The sequence below is a fragment of the Amaranthus tricolor genome, chromosome 2 (assembly GCF_026212465.1).
Source record: "Amaranthus tricolor cultivar Red isolate AtriRed21 chromosome 2, ASM2621246v1, whole genome shotgun sequence".
In the NCBI taxonomy this organism is placed as follows: domain Eukaryota; kingdom Viridiplantae; phylum Streptophyta; class Magnoliopsida; order Caryophyllales; family Amaranthaceae; genus Amaranthus; species Amaranthus tricolor.
Window position 1 is genome coordinate 34,474,136 of NC_080048.1, and position 16,265 is coordinate 34,490,400.

The 16,265-nt window shown below is 29.5% G+C and overlaps 1 protein-coding gene, 1 long non-coding RNA gene and 3 other non-coding genes across 5 annotated transcripts; 4 read left to right on the forward strand and 1 right to left on the reverse strand.

Annotated features, from left to right (window-relative positions):
- Positions 1 to 5,671: 5,671 nt before the first annotated feature.
- On the reverse strand, positions 5,672 to 6,430 carry LOC130805753 (uncharacterized). Its single transcript, XM_057670538.1, has 2 exons — positions 6,247 to 6,430; positions 5,672 to 6,153 (listed from the first exon to the last, which is right to left on the reverse strand). The coding sequence occupies exons 1-2, from the start codon at positions 6,428 to 6,430 to the stop codon at positions 5,672 to 5,674; spliced, it is 666 nt and encodes a 221-aa protein (XP_057526521.1).
- A 1,366-nt stretch (positions 6,431 to 7,796) lies between these two features.
- LOC130806443 (uncharacterized) lies at positions 7,797 to 10,404 on the forward strand. The gene is made up of 2 exons (XR_009040311.1): positions 7,797 to 8,005; positions 9,748 to 10,404. It is a non-coding gene; the product is annotated as an uncharacterized LOC130806443 (long non-coding RNA).
- On the forward strand, positions 8,234 to 8,327 carry LOC130807133 (small nucleolar RNA snoR27). The gene has a single exon (XR_009040503.1). It is a non-coding gene; the product is annotated as a small nucleolar RNA snoR27 (small nucleolar RNA).
- On the forward strand, positions 8,590 to 8,691 carry LOC130807106 (small nucleolar RNA Z278). The gene has a single exon (XR_009040478.1). It is a non-coding gene; the product is annotated as a small nucleolar RNA Z278 (small nucleolar RNA).
- On the forward strand, positions 8,747 to 8,847 carry LOC130807125 (small nucleolar RNA snoR97). Its single transcript, XR_009040496.1, has one exon. It is a non-coding gene; the product is annotated as a small nucleolar RNA snoR97 (small nucleolar RNA).
- Positions 10,405 to 16,265: the final 5,861 nt, after the last annotated feature.

The following is a 16,265-nucleotide window of genomic DNA, read 5'->3' on the forward strand; positions in this document are numbered from 1 at the left end:
AAACAGATCCGATGACCCGATATTACCCAATCTAGGTATCGAATCCGACTTAACTCGACTTCAAAATGAATTTAAAATAACATAAAAATCAATGTGGAGATCCGATTATAAACTAATCCGAATACATGACTCAAAGTTAACACGATTATCCGAATTAACAACTCTACTTTACCTATATTATATGAATTTGTTGTTATAGATTGCCTACAACAATTGCATAATAGTCGCTTCATTCTAAATAGCGAGATAGCTCATGTTGAAGCCTCCATGCAAATTTGGTGCCAAGAGAAAGGCGACTTCTGATTGAGTTCTCTTTATTGTCTTACAAGTTCAACAATGACAACAATTAAAAATAATAATACAAATTTGAGCAATAACAATAATAATTATAAGTTCAAACAAAGTAAAGAACAAGTTTTATGTAAGTTCTAAGGAACGGAATTAAACTAACAAGAACACAGCAGAAGAAAGAAGGAAGAACAGATCAAAAATGTCTGTTCTGATACCATGTGAACAGGTGTAGTATCAATTGCAAAGAAATGGTGCTTGTTACTACCAAGAAATGAGTTGTCATACATCTATAAGAAAAGGAAAAAATACCAAAACAGAACCATAACAGAAAGGAGAGAGAGGCTACCAAGCTCGACATTACACAACGGTTCTTGATGGATGTGAGCAATATTCCTTGACCAAGAGTATGAGATACATAACCCAGGGTGTGCTTTAGAGCCTGAAGATGACAGTCGCAAGGGTGTTGCATATGTTGACCAAGAGATTGTACTAAGTAGGATAAGTCAGGGCATGTGTTCGTAAGAAAATTAAGCTTGCCCACGAGGCTGCGATAAAGGGTTGGTTCAGTCAAAAGGGGAGAGTCACAAGATGACATCTTGAAATTTAAGGGAAGAGGGATGACATGAGGCTTGATATCAGAAAAACCAACATCGCGTAATTGTTTAACAATAATGCCTTTATCACAGTAGGAGGCCTCAAGACCAAGAAAGAAATTCAAGCGCCCAAGGTCTTTAATACTGAATGTGGTATGTAAATGGGTTTTGAGTTGAGAGATAAGATGAGGGTTATCCCCGGTGATGATCATATCATCAACATAAACAACCACGATAGTGATAGAGGTGGGCGTTTTGTAGGTGAAAAGGGAATAATCAAGCTTAGATTGAGTGAAACCTTGGGATAAAAGTTCATGAGAGTGTAGAAAACCATTGGCGGGAAGCTTGCTTGAGACTATAAAGCGATTTCTTTAGCAACACAAAGAGATTTTTGTTGAAGATGGGCATATAGTACAAACAGTAGAATTATGCACTTTATTTACATCAATATAAGAAAATAAAATTTGGCCTAGTCTAAGATGCCACAACTTCACTAGCTCATCAGTTTTTGTAGTTTGTGTAGAAGGCTGTGCAGCAACACAAAGAGATTTTTGTTGAAGATGTTGTGATGGAAAATGTGAAATAGCAGCATAGTAGAGTCCATTTGCCAATCTACCAAGAAGTCTTGTCTTTGAAGGGTCCTGAAGGAAGCATTTATCATTAGCAAACACAATAGTACTGTTCATGTCAGTGCAAAGTTTATAGAGAGACAAAATATTAAACTGAAAATCTGGAACATACAGGACATTGGTAAGAATAATACCATCCATGAAAGCAACATCACCATAAAGGTCTACCATTACCTTTCTTCCATCGGGAATAGTGATACTATGTTTGGGATTGGTGATTTTGTGAGTTGAGATAAAAGAGTCTAAGGAATTGCACATGTGGGCAACAACACCACTATCAACAATCCATCTTGAGGTAACGATTTTAGAAAGAAAACAAAATTTACCTACTAGATGAGTAGAATAACATGAATCTTCAAGGTCAAGGGATAAAGAATCAGTAATAAGTTCTTGTTGTTTGTTTATAAGGATCAAAAGATTATGCAATTGCTCAGTGGTGATACCAAGATTGTTCTTATTAGATTTCGGCTCTTCATCTTGAACACAAACAGTGAATTTTTTGTGCTTGAAACCAGGTGGATATCCATGCAATTTAAAGCATCTTTCAACACTATGACCAGCTACCTTGCATTGAGAACAAAAGTACATGGAATACCTCTTAGAATTAGTACGAGAAGGTGTTTTAGCATAAGATCAACTAGTTGTCAGTTTGTAGTGCTTACTGTAACAGACTCAAAATTCTTAATCTTAATCTTCCGATTAATTATTCTAAATTTTCAATTTAAATTTCTAATCCTTTGGTTATCCATTTCAAACCATCTTTAATTCTTAAACCTTCTCCGATTTTGTAATTTCTTTCAAATATTAAATTTTAAAATATTTTTGTTTAAAATATTTTTATAAGCACTAAAATATTATTTTATTAATTATAGTACAAAAAGTAAAATTTTATTATTATATTCACGGTTTTGTTAAACGTTACGTTTTAACTTTCTTCCTTTAACTAACATTACTACTTATAATTTTAACCTTATAACTTTGATTTAATAATTTTATATATAAAAATAAGTCGTATTTTTATTATTAACTTTAAGTATAGTTTAAGCAAAATTTTCTAACTAAACTACATATTTTCAAGATCAAACTTACCCATTATTTTAAAGTATATTCACTTGTACTGATACATACTAGAACAAAAATTTGATGAACCAAAATACTTTCTATAGTAACTCATGATGTTCATCACTTATACAAGCTATCGCCATTTCCTTTCACAAGCTAACCTTCTTCAACACTCCAAACTCTTACACATTTACTTACACACTCCAACTCTTACACATTTACTTACACACTCTAAATCACTTACACAAGTTAACCTTCTTCTATATTCCTAACACTCTTTTTCATACAATTTAATGAACTTCAAAGTTACCCAAACCCATTATAAATACCCACCTTAGCTATGAGATCACTTACACCACCATCATCAAATCTTTCTAACATTCTTTCTTATATTTTCACTTCATTAAAATCTTACTACCTTAATACTTTAATTATTAGTTGAAGAAATTCAAGAAGATGGAGCTTAGAATACTCTTTATTTAGCTTAAATCATCATCATTGTGGTGCATTATTGGATTATTACTTTGGGTACTTAATGTATCATTATTTTTAGAATTTCGATTTAATTATTTTGGGAGTTTAAAAGATCATCATTATTTTGGGAGTTTGGATTAATTATGTTTGGAGCATTATTATCTATCTTAGAGGGTCTTATTTCTTATTAATTTTCTAATTAGTACTTAGTACTAAACCTTTGTGTTAGTATGGTTAACTTCTTACCCTACTCTTTTTGTAGAATTGTACATTATATTTACTTTATAATATGCAAAGTATGAAATATGCTGATATGCTTTAGTAGGAAGTTAGTTTAATGAAATTATGATCAATATTATATTAAGTATGTGTATGCTAAAAGTATTTTTACTATGTTAATTTAATACTCTTTGAACAAGTTTAGGAAGTTGGGTGCAAAATTATATTTAAGTGATATTAAGTATGATTCATGTTATAAACCAGTGCTTGTATGTTTATGAGCTATGTTTTATATTAGGAATGTTATTATATTTAAGAATTTTTATGTTAGAACTTTATTAATATGTTTATGTTAATCTTCAAATTAATTTATAAGGTAGTAAGTTATTTTATGAACTTATTTTTTATTAAGTATGGTTATATTAAGAATATTGTTATTATACTTTATTTTGAGATTTAAGTTTATCCTTAAAGTTATAGTAAGTTTCTAAGTTATTGCGTAAAATTTTTATTTTTTTTAAGTGGTTATATTAATTATTTAAATCTAGAATTTAGTAGGATAAATTAAATTAAGTCGTTCTTTTTATGTGAAAAGGGCCCAAAACACTCTTAGGTCATTCGACAACTATCATATAAAAAAAATGAGAGTTTGATTTACTATTTTAAATTATTAAAACTATTTTTGTGATAATAATAAAATTACAATTTAAAAAGATATTTTTGAGAAATTTTTATAAGTTATTAAATATTGAAGTGTTTTACTTGAATATATGAGATTTCATAATAAAAGTAACTTTTAATCACTATTTAGTACAAAATATTTTATTTGCTAACTATTTGACCAAAATTTATGTAAAATGATGTAAAATTATTTTTAGTAAACTTGTCGCTCAAACTATGTGTGAAATATTGATGTTGTGAGATTACAAGTTTTACTTGTTTTATAATTAGAAATATTGACTTTTGTGAAAATTATAAGTTTAACTTGTTTTAAAACTAGAAATATTGATTTTTGTGAAATTATAAGTTTTATTTGTTTTATAACCAGAATGTTGATTTTTGCAAACCTAATAAGTTTAATTATTTTTCTAAACTTGAAATATTAATTTTTGGTGTACTTATAGAATTTTAGAAACTTATCAAAATGATGCAATTTTAACTTGAATTTTAATTAGAATATTTGATTATTTTTTAGAGAATAAAATTTTATTTATTGTAAGGTTGGAAATGTTCATTTTGGGAACTTATTTAAAGAGAAATAGATTTTAGTAGCTACTTGTGGAAAATATTAATTTGGAGACTATTAATAGAATATTAAGTTATTAGTGTGAATTTAGCGAACTATTAAAAATAAAGTCATAAATAAAATTTAATGTGTAAAAATTTAATAATGAATGTATAAAGACATAAAGGTTAATTTTACGTTATGATTAAGAATTTTATTAAATAAAAGAGGTTATCATCTAAGTTGATCAAAGTCAAAGTCAAAGTCAAATTGTGATGTACTTGTGTGAATGAATATTGATTGAATGACCCTGAAAGTAAGGTAATGTCGAACCATGGACCGGCATGTAAAATCTCAACGCCCGTGTTGGCTTAGCCGGCACGTAAAATGCGGTGTAAAACAGAGGGTTAGCTACCTAACCTGTAGCGCTCGAGCATAAATTGTATTGGAGGGGTGACGACTCCCACCACAGTTAAGGTTTAGGACTACGGTGCTCATCTAACCAGACCCTTACATATATCAGATGTCATATTGATATGTTTGTTGATCAGTGATAAACTTGATTAGTGTTAATGCTATGATGCATGGTACGGTTATGAGTATTAACCAAATGAACTTACTTAATTGTAGAATTTCCGAATTGTATAAGTGGCAGTAACATACTTCTTTCGGGATTGAGAATGGTATCTTAATGACTTAAAAGTATAGAACAGAAAAAGAATATGGTAAAAGTATACAGGAGTGTCAATTAATTATAAGTTCGTACTTAAATTATTATTTTGTAATGTAGCGTATAATTTCTGTATTTTGAGCTAGATAGGAAGTTATGTTCAGCGTTAAGCGCTGACCGATTCAATCGGTTGTCATCCATATCATGGATGGCAACATTGTGCAGGATTTAGTTCAGGTTCCGTTCCAGGCCGTAGCAATTACTATTTATCAAGAACTTAGCTGTTTTTTTTATCTTTATTGATGACTTGATGATGATGTATTTTTTTCACTTTGAGCAAACAATATTTCTTATCAGATGTGATATTTTACTTTTGTTTTAAACAGTTTCAGTTTTTAACAATTCGACATTTTGAGAATTCCGCAATATTTTTGTATTAAACATTATATTTAAATGTTAATTATGTATCGAGATTTCCGACCCTGTTACACTTATTAAGTGGCTGCTGTCAGTCATAATAAGCTCTTTTATTCGCAGCAAAAGCCATAGTGTCATTGTTGACAACATTCATCTTTGAGAGTTCCTTGTGCCTTTCCTCTTGCTGTAACATCCTATAAGCAGTAGACACACTTGGTAATACAGGTAACAGGAAGATAGTAGTCTTAATAGGACTATATTGTTCATCTGCTTTCATTAAGAAACTCATCAGTGTCTTATCTTGTTGAAGCTTGAGCACTTTCTTGGTTAAACCACAAGAACAACCATTACATTCACAAACTGGTGTAGGACTCAGAATATCAATCTCGTCCCAAATGGATTTCGCTTTTGTGAAATATTCAGCAATACCCCTATTAGCCTCTTGAGACAATTTAGACAGCTCTTCATGGAGAGAATATATTTTTGTAGAAGTAGTGGTTCCAAAATGTTCAAGATCACTCCAAATTTCATTAGTAAAAGAGTAATACATCACACTCTTAGCCATTAAACGATCTAAAGAAGCGATTAGCCATCCGATTACTATAATATTGCATCTCTCTCAAGCCTTCCTATTAGGATCATTCTCTGAGAGTTTAGGTAAAATACCGTCAACAAAGCACATCTTATTTTTTGCAGTGAGACCTATCATCATCGAAAGTTTCCAATCACCAAATCCAACACCATCAAAGACATTATTAACAAGCTTGAGGTTAGCATGATCAGATGGATGTATACAGTATACAAAAGCCGGAGTTTGCGTAGAATCAGTATGGGCAGATGTTTCAGCCATGATATGATAATCAACAGAAATCAAAGAACAAACCAGATGAAAAAGAATGAGAGTAGAGAAAACATGAAAAACTAACAAGAACACAGCAGAAGAAAGAAGGAAGAACAGATCAAAAATGTCTGTTCTGATAGCATGTGAACAGGTGTAGTATCAATTGCAAAGAAATGGTGCTTTGCATCTACAGCTATACAAAAAAGAAAGAGTGCATGATATACTTTTATTCAATGCAAAATTATAGTAATTGTACAAAGCTTTTTGTCTACCAAGCTCGACATTACACAACGGTCCTTGATGGCTTTGTATATTGATCACAAAATAGCCACGTCAATTATATAACAAAGTATTTTATGTAAGAAGAAGAACAATGTGTGGAATAGAATCGAGTAAGAAATCTCTAAATATAGAGTTTCTTCGATATCTATATAGACTATTAGTTTTTTGTTTTCTTTTATTTTGTAGTTGGTTCTACTTATTTATTTTATTTATAGGCTTTTATTTTATCTTTCTTGTATAGTTACGTCTCTTTATCTTTCTCGAGCCGGGGAACTCTTTTGATCGCGCTCTCCTGTATGGGTATGAGTTGCCGTCATCCTTCCCTGTCCATAGTTTTTCTATGAGCGGATACACTGGGTAGGTTGATGAGGATGATGATGATGATTATTAGAGACTATCTTGTAACAAGACGATTTCAAAACCAAGAGCTCAATTATTTATAAATTCTCAAATGAGATAGTCTTATAGTGATCACTTATAATTTTTAAGTGATCACTTTTTTATAGTCTTAAAGTGATTATTTACAATCTTAAAATAATCAATTGTAATCATGAGTGATCAATTAAAAAACTGAGTTAATTATATGAGTCTATCTCATGGTGAGATGGTCTCATATACAAGTCGAGCTGATAATTCATCATTATTATTTTTGTACACAGTGAATCTCACTCATAGAAACTATCATCAGGTTCTGGGGAGGGATGAAAAAAGACAATTCATACCCATAAAGGATGATGCTACCAAAGAGTCCTTCGACTCAAAAAAGACGTTTATATAGAGAGATTTCTACAACGAGAGAAAATGAGTGAAGTTGAACCCACAAGGCTTCATTTAACAACACAAGCTCGACCATTTTCATAAAAAATAATAACAAAAATAGATAAATGGTAAGTCCATCTCATACAAGAATTTATGATAAATAAATGACTATATGAGTTCTCATGTAAATAGACAAAAAATAAGACACAAATTCTTTTATGTGACGGTCTCATATAAGACGGGCTGATAATAAGAACTTAAATAGGTAAGGAGATATTAGACCGCGCATTGGCCCATTTAGTAATGTGAATATCTTTAACAGCGATAACCCTAACCCGTTGACCCATTTAGCAAGAGCCGCCATTGGTTTGTTTGTCATACGCTCATAAATACATAGAACTACTCCTTCCTACCTCTCTTCTCTTCTCGGCTCTCTTCGCCTATTCTCCATTGGAATTCTTATAAAATTATCAATTTCAGTATTCAAAAGACTTCCTTCTCCACGAATCTCGTTTACGTCGTACCGATTTCTGCCTATTTGGTGTTAGTTTTATCTTTCGTCTTTTGATTCGAAAATTTTGGAATATTTTTAATTTATACATGAATTTGTCTGCTTTTTGAACAATTTCGTTTGTGTACTTCGATTAAAATGGCAGTAGAAGTACTATATGAAAATCTGTTCAAATACTTCAATTGTATTTTGCTTAATTTTTACGAGATTTAAACTTTGACAGCTTTGCTTACTTTTTTAAATCTTTGCTGGGTAAAAAAACTGGATACATGATGTGTTATTAAACTGCGTTATCTATCTGCAACTTCCTTTTATTTGGAATTGAAGAAAATTCAGATTTCGCTGATATCCTGTTTTGATTTTATTTGAATTTTTTGCCTTTTTGAAAATTGGAGCATCAATGATGAGTAAACCTTGTTATCCTTGCACATTGATTCATAAATGATGAAAATTAATAGGTGAAATTAAATACGAGATACCGAATTATGCATATTTTTGTTCTATTATTGTATCATAGTCTTCTCTTATAGCACAAATTTTTAGGGTTTTAAAGATAGTTTCATCTCCTTTCTTAGTTTTTATTCATAATTAGGGATCGATGATAATATAATCCAAAATCAATGAGGTGTAGTGGAGCTGAGAGCCTGAGACCCTATTTAATAGGGAGAACCCCTCAGTGAAGCTACATTCATATGATATTACTGGATTCAACTGAGGTTTCACAATGAATAATTTAATATGTTGTTTATTGAGTTTCACATCTTATTATCCTTGTGAAATTGTGGATATATAGTCTGAAAAACTCATAAAGTGAGTGTAGTCATCAGCTTCTTCCCTTGTTTTTTTAGGGACTGGAGTTAACAGCACAACATTTATACATAAACAGATTTTTATTTACATTTTTTTACCGTTTGGTAGCTTGTATTAAACGGTTTGGTAACTTGTATGAAATGGTGATAATGGGAATGAAAATTAGTGTTGTAACTTGTCCAATTTTAATTATTTTATTTTCTTCATAAATTTTATTACATATAACCATTGGTAGATATGATATTATGGATAATAAAAATTTGTAAAAAAATTTTTTTTATCAAAGTTTTATCATCACGGGAATGACATGGAACTTTGATGAAATTTTACATTGTAAATCATTCTATTACTACCATTTAGTATCACTGATCAAACATGCCGGGTTAATGGGTTGTGAGCATTACTTAGTAATCTGGCATTGCAGCTAACAACTTAGCATACTTGTTATTGTTTCATACAGTATTCTTCAAGTTTCATCTGTTTTTGGTTGGGGATTATAAGCAGGGGTTTTCTTGTACAACTAGTAGGTAGAAAAGGGCAGTTAGGAAGATTGATCTTTGAAGTTTATCTTTATATTTTGTTTGATCAACAAAGATCATTAGTTTTCATTTGTGCTTTGCACTGATTTGGTTCCTCTTCCGCAGCTGTTTTGTATTAAGAATTTCTACACATCTTCCGTATTCATTGTTGATACAAATCTGATTTTGTCTCAATTAGAACATAAACTAATAAGTATACCATTTTCGTTTGCGAAGATTCGTGACACGATTCCCTCTTCTTTTCTTAGTGATGTATAACTTTTCTAGACATGAAATTTGTGTCATATTAAATAGCTATGGTTTGTTGGGACTGGTCACATAAAAAAAGAAAATTGCAACATGATCTTTAATTTTATGGTTGTGTTATTCAACGTCAACTATTAAAAATAGGTTAATTCTAGCAATTTTTTTATTTTGGATTGCAGATATGTAGGAGAAAAGGCTAGGACTTTGTGATAATTAAACTCACGATCTTACATATTTTGTTTGAGATAAGATTGTGCAAGTAGATTGGATTGACACTAATCTGACGTACAAATGTAAAAGAATGATATATTTCTGAGCTGGGTGTGACAACTTTAGATAAGGTCAGCTCAATTACATTGTTGTGCTCCATTACTAATAATAAACTCAACCCTTTTATATAGTACAAAGACAGGCAAATAAACTTATCTATGACAAGCAAATGGGCATGTCTTTTAAGGGCAGTAAACGAACATGTCTCTGCTCGCCAACCACTCATGAAGGCTCTTTCCGGTGCAGCATCCATCGCGCTCGACACAAGTTCCGGTCAATATCTTCAACAACAAAGGCTAGCATTAGGAAACTTGATCCCAACAATACATCAAAGGCTAGCTTGCTTAAAGCCTTTTTGTTTGAGATTATAAATCCATCAAGGCATGATCTTCATAGGCAAAGTCAATTCAGACCTAGACCTACCAGGTTTCATAATTCGGACCTTCAATGTAAATAACTTGCGTTTTAAGTGAAGTGAGTCTTTAATTTGTGAGCTACTTTTGTAAAAGATCATCTATCAATAGACGACTTTAAAATAAAGAGCTTATATACTAATAATTATATTAGTTGAACTATTATAAGAAAGTTCCCACGACGAGACCGTCTCCGTCTCACATAAAAAATTGTGTTAATTTATTTAAATTCAATGGAATGTGGAATTCTTAGATTAATACTATTGTGTTTTATTTTTTTCTTACCTAGGTTTTATTATTCTGTCTTTGTTTTGTTTAAAAAATAATCATTTTGTTACAAAAGCTTATGTGGTTAAGTAATTGTATTAGATAAAAGTAAGATTATAATTTATACCTTTATTTTGAAAGGTAAGAGTAAGACCTTACATTTATGTTAGAGGAGGTAAAATTTGATGTTAGTCCCACAGAAGTTCGGATCCATTCATATTCATATAATGAAAAAATTAAAGAAAAAAGAAAATGTAAAGAGTCTGATACTATACTAAAATTTCAACTTAATTAATGCTAAGTTTAAAATTGAAAATTGAAGTCTTATGATATATTATATAATCTAATAAAGTTATTTCTTATAAAATGTCAATGTAAAAATTTATTAGAGAAATTATAAATAATAATCTAATTTTTGTTCGATTTGCTTACAATAAATTTACTTATTGTTTATGTTTAAATGTATGCACTTATTGGATATTATTGTTGAATAAATATTCACCTATTGTTTATTCATGATTGTTTAGCTTTACAAATTAGAACATTTGAAGAAGATTATAAAAAAAATGTGAGTTTATTTTTAGATTATAGTGGGTTTATTTAAAAATAAACAATTGATTTGATTTTAATGGATCGAGTTTATGTTGATTTATTATTGATAATTTTGTCAAAATTATATCATATGAAATTCACGAAATAACACATTTAAAAAAATGTATATATTCTTTTAATTTGCTATATTTTTAACAGGTTTCTCATTAGATTTATAACATTTCTATTTTTAAGAATATAATTGATCTATATATTCTCTTTTAGTTTCATTCACACATACAATTTCTATTTTTGCTTATAGCCGATCTCCTGAAAGACTTAGGCACAACACAAAGATGATAATGGCTGACCAAATTAAAGATAGTCTCTCAAAGAAACCGTCTCTCACAAGAATCTATGTTTACTTATGGGCTTATTTTTCTCATTCACTTGTTTTTGATTTGACCAAAACATATTGAAACAAAAGTGTTTAGGACTATATTAAGTGAAGAATAATATGAAAAACACAAATAAAACAGAGCAAGAAGCAATAGAGGCACAAACAACAATTGAATGAGATACTTAACAAGTGTTTATTTTTATTAATGAACGATTCAACAATATATCAATAAATAAATCTAACACACTTAAAAACAAACTCTCCAAATTAAAAATTCTATATTAGAATAGAAATCACCGTTAATATTAATATAATGAAGAAAAATATCTTTTGGTATTAATTGACCCTAGCCTCCTCTACATATTAGCCTTTTAATTTTTGGATTTGATGTATTAGAAGGATGATGTTGTTCTACATTAATTTTTGCTTGGGGATTAGATAAATATATAAGTAGATGTAAAAGATATATAAATGTGATAAAAAAAAAATAACATGTTTAGGAATGAGTTTAAAAAATAGAAAAAGTCCAAGAAAAAATAAATAAAAGTAATTAAATTCATATGATCGGATGGAGGGAATTTGAACCCATTTGTACTTTTGAAGATTTTTTTCTTTCTGATACTTGATTTATTAATAATTTAATTTATTTTTAGTTTTGTTTAATTTAGATTTTTAATGAATTTGTTCACATATAATTTTATGAATTTTAACTATAATCTATCATTTTCAGTTTAATAAGATTATAGTTTATAAGCTCTTCTAATTTCATTTATTTATTTAAGATACCTTCAATCACTTGTATGTATGAATAACCGTATTACATTGTTATTTATATGTTATATGTGCAGAATTCCAATCATGATTTACGATTTCACGATTTAAAAGCAGTCGAACGATCCGAATCGTAGGTAGGATCTTTATGTTGGTAGAATTGCGTGATCTTACTTAGCTCAGGAACATGATTCTACGTTCCTATATATGTTCCAACTATTTGACACTACAAAGATAGTTTCAATCGTAGAATTTTTTAATATAATTCAGAGTTCACTTATGTAAATATATCAATACGACTATAAAAGTCAAGTTTTTTCTTGATTTGCAGTTTAAAAATGATTATAAAAATTGTTAATTTTCAAAACTTAATATTAGATGAAGTCAAATAAATTTTTATTTACACCTTAAACTTAACAAAAACAAATATAATTGATAATTTGTTATCCAAAGCATATTAATGCGTATCTGTAGGATTACACGATCCTACGATCTAATTCTATCAATTTCGATCACACCCCTTTAATAATCTTATGTAGAATCCTGATTCAAACAAACTTGTGTGCAAATAACTATATCTTCTGAGAATTGGATTATGTTTTAATTGAAACAAGTATTATTTTTCCAAGCTAAGTCCTAAATTCGATTCTTACATAATTCTCTCAATCAAACTAGCATGTATTCTATAAAACAACTAAATCTTTTAATAATATATAGTCAAAATAGGCTCAAAGGAATTACTGCCACATATAAAATGAGGAGTTATTTACCTCTAATTTTAAAAACTCAAAAAAAGTCCAATGAAGTAAGCATACCTTTTAATTTATTTTTAGCCAACACGCAATATGTGAAATTATTGGAGAATAATTGAAAGAAAAATTTATTCATAGCAAATGAACAATAAAATAAATTATAGAGATATTTTTTTCATCTATTTTTTTGACAGATTTATATCTAGAAGTGTTCAAAATAAACTCGACGACCAGATATTCATCCGAATTTGTAATCGAACCCGACTTTGAGTCTATCACCCGATGTCAAAATAAATTGAAATCACATAAAAGTCAATATGTACAAAAGACTTTATTTTAAACCGATCTAAACTATTTAATTCAAAATTGACCTGTTAGTCCAAATCAACCTTTCTATTTATATCAAGGTAACCTTCTCAATCTAATTATGATATGCACAAAACCCAATTGGCCTCAAAATAGACACCCCAAGTCGCACGCATATGATCATCATCATCAGCATATCCATTAGATTTATTCATAGACAACTATAATCAGTGTTTATAAGAAAAGATAAACGGCAGCTCATATCCATATAGGACAGTGCGGATAATTAATATAATTGATCAATTAATAAAATTGTTGATAAATAAATTAGTTGAATCTCACTATTTATTTATTTATTGATGTTTATTGGTGTTCACCCACCAGCTGTATAAAGCAATTTCCAATCGTGGATGGCTGTTTTTTATTAATGGTGATGTTGACTTTAGTGGTGTGGAGTACTCCGCTAGAAAATAGTAGCATTCTGGCATAGCTACATGCCTACATGCCTACATATCATAAATATGAGTGCCTCAACAAAATTTGGCCAAACCATTTATATTTTCCACTACTTCTACAACTACAATAAGAATTAATTTTAAAAAAATTTTTCTATAAACGTATTTGTCTTAAATGTTTCTTTGTATTCTATTTAAATATATAGAAAATATATAATAATAATTTTGAACACTAAATATATTACATAATAATAAATGTTGTTAGAGTAAAATATTAACAATATATGTAAAAATAAAATAATATCCTTGAGACATTATTATTATTCTAAAAACACCTCGCAGTGAAATTGGAAGATCACAAACGTTGAAGTTGTCGGTAAATTCTTGGAACAAAATAAGCGGAAAACATTTGGTGATATATATGTGATCTGTTATGTAGACGGATGATGAAGTATGCAAATCTAAGCACAATTAGAGCCTTTCTTGTTGATGAATAAAGAATGATCACATGTCTTATGATGAAATCCAATGATAGCAACAAAGTTAGGAAACTTGTAATACCATATCGAGGAGCTTGTTTGAGTCTAGATAGAGAGTATTAAGACAACAAATATGATGAGAAACTTTGGGTATACAAATTCCAATATTTGATGATGTATATTAACTGTTTCTTTTAAGTTTAATGTAAGAAGGAATTTTTGATATCACATTGATAAATGGATCACTTTTAAAATGGAGCAAGACTAAGGTTTGTGCGGATTGTTACGAGTTTTACCATGACTATATGTTTTTTCGCAATTAATGCTTATTTATTAACCACTTAACCTGCATCATTTCTTACAAAACGAGCTTTATATCTCTGAAAAGAATCTACAAATATTTTTTATGTCTAAAAATCCATAAATAAGGAACAAAATCCTACGTCTTATTCTTAACTAAATATCAAATTCATTAATAATGACCATTTTCATTTAGAGTCCTTAAGTATTGCTATAAGATTTTTGGGTTAAAGGAAATTTTAAAATTTGAGTATTTAGACCTTCTTGCTATTTAAGATTTGGTTTTTAAATGCCATGTTGGCTTCGGGTTTAATGGGCCTTGTAGATGACTGGGATAAGAGAGAAAGAAGAGGAATGATTTGTGATGTGCTAGTAGGTTATGACTCTCATGGGATGTAGCAGCTGGGCTAGATGGAATTATGCTGTTGGAAAGGAGGATTGATCAGCATGTTGCTTGGACCATGAGTGTCAAAAGGAGAAGGTGTGCTATTTTGGCCATGAGGGCTTAAATTATCTACTTGTTTAGGAGCAAGTAAAATAAAAAGATTATCTAATAAGGAAAAAAGATATTTAATGTTAATATGCCTATAGAGGAAATGAAATATTTACTTAGAATAGGAAGGAATATTATTTTGCTATTACGTTTATAATTTTGAGAAATTAATTTATATTGGCTTCACGACCTGTCAAGCGCGCACCTTTGAAATTTCGATTTTCGTTTCGGGATTGTTTGCTTTATTGGTTCCATATTATTGTTTTGATTTTAATTTAAATCTCTCTATATGCTAGTCTTTGGGTAAAGAATACCTTTGAAAGGCATTTTGAGAGTTTTCAATTGAGATCAAATACTCTTTTTATCATCTTGTATTATGTTCTCCATCTATGGTGAACATTATTCTCGGGTCTAATGAACGTTCACACTAATATATTCAATTTTTACTATTATTGTTCCCTTTGAGATATATTTCCTGATCACGTTTTTGCTAACTATTCACACAACAATATATCTAATTCTAATGATAAAAGAGATCCTTGGTTTGTTACGTGTAGAATGAAAAAGTGGAATAATTAACTCAAAATGCCAAGAACAACTCCAAGAATTTATTAAAGGGGCTTTTTGGTTGTTGATATTCAATGTTGGAAGTGATATTGAAAATTTAATGCAATTTAGTTAGAAAAATTACTTGAAAAAGCTTATGATGAAGTTTATCCTCCTCTAATTATCGTTTTTAATCACAAAACTCATTCTCATCTCCTATCACTTGGGAAAACAATATTAAGTGGTAATGAAAAAATATGATAAAAAACACATCTTTCAGAGTAAAAACTCCATTACCATGAAAATGACGTAATAAATCTTATGAAAATTAAATAATACATTTGGATATATTGGAGGAAATTAAAGGAAAGGATGAGTGGAAAATAGAGGAATTGCATTTCCTTACTTAGATATCAATAGGAGGGAAACGATAAAGTTCTTGCACATTACAAACAAAAAAAAAAAAAAAAAAAAAATCCATCCTACACCAAAAATATTTGGATTATGTAAAAAATAGTCTTTTTCCCTCCTCTCCTCTTTCCTTTTAATTTTATACCCTCTCCTTCTAAATAAGTATCCAAACATACTATAAAATTAAAAATCATTCTCATTAACACTCTACTTTCAATAACCATACGCCTTGTAGTAGAATATAAAATCAATCTTAAAACTTGAATCATCAGTTCTTGATACATTAAGTACAAATGTATAAAA

Bases quoted from the DNA above. Each gene is read 5' to 3' on its own strand.
- LOC130805753 (XM_057670538.1), bottom strand. From the start codon at position 6,430: ATGGCTGAAACATCTGCCCATACTGATTCTACGCAAACTCCGGCTTTT. The intron at 6,154-6,246 runs GTATTTTACCTA...TCGCTTCTTTAG, and splicing joins TAAGATGTGCTTTGTTGACG to ATCGTTTAATGGCTAAGAGT.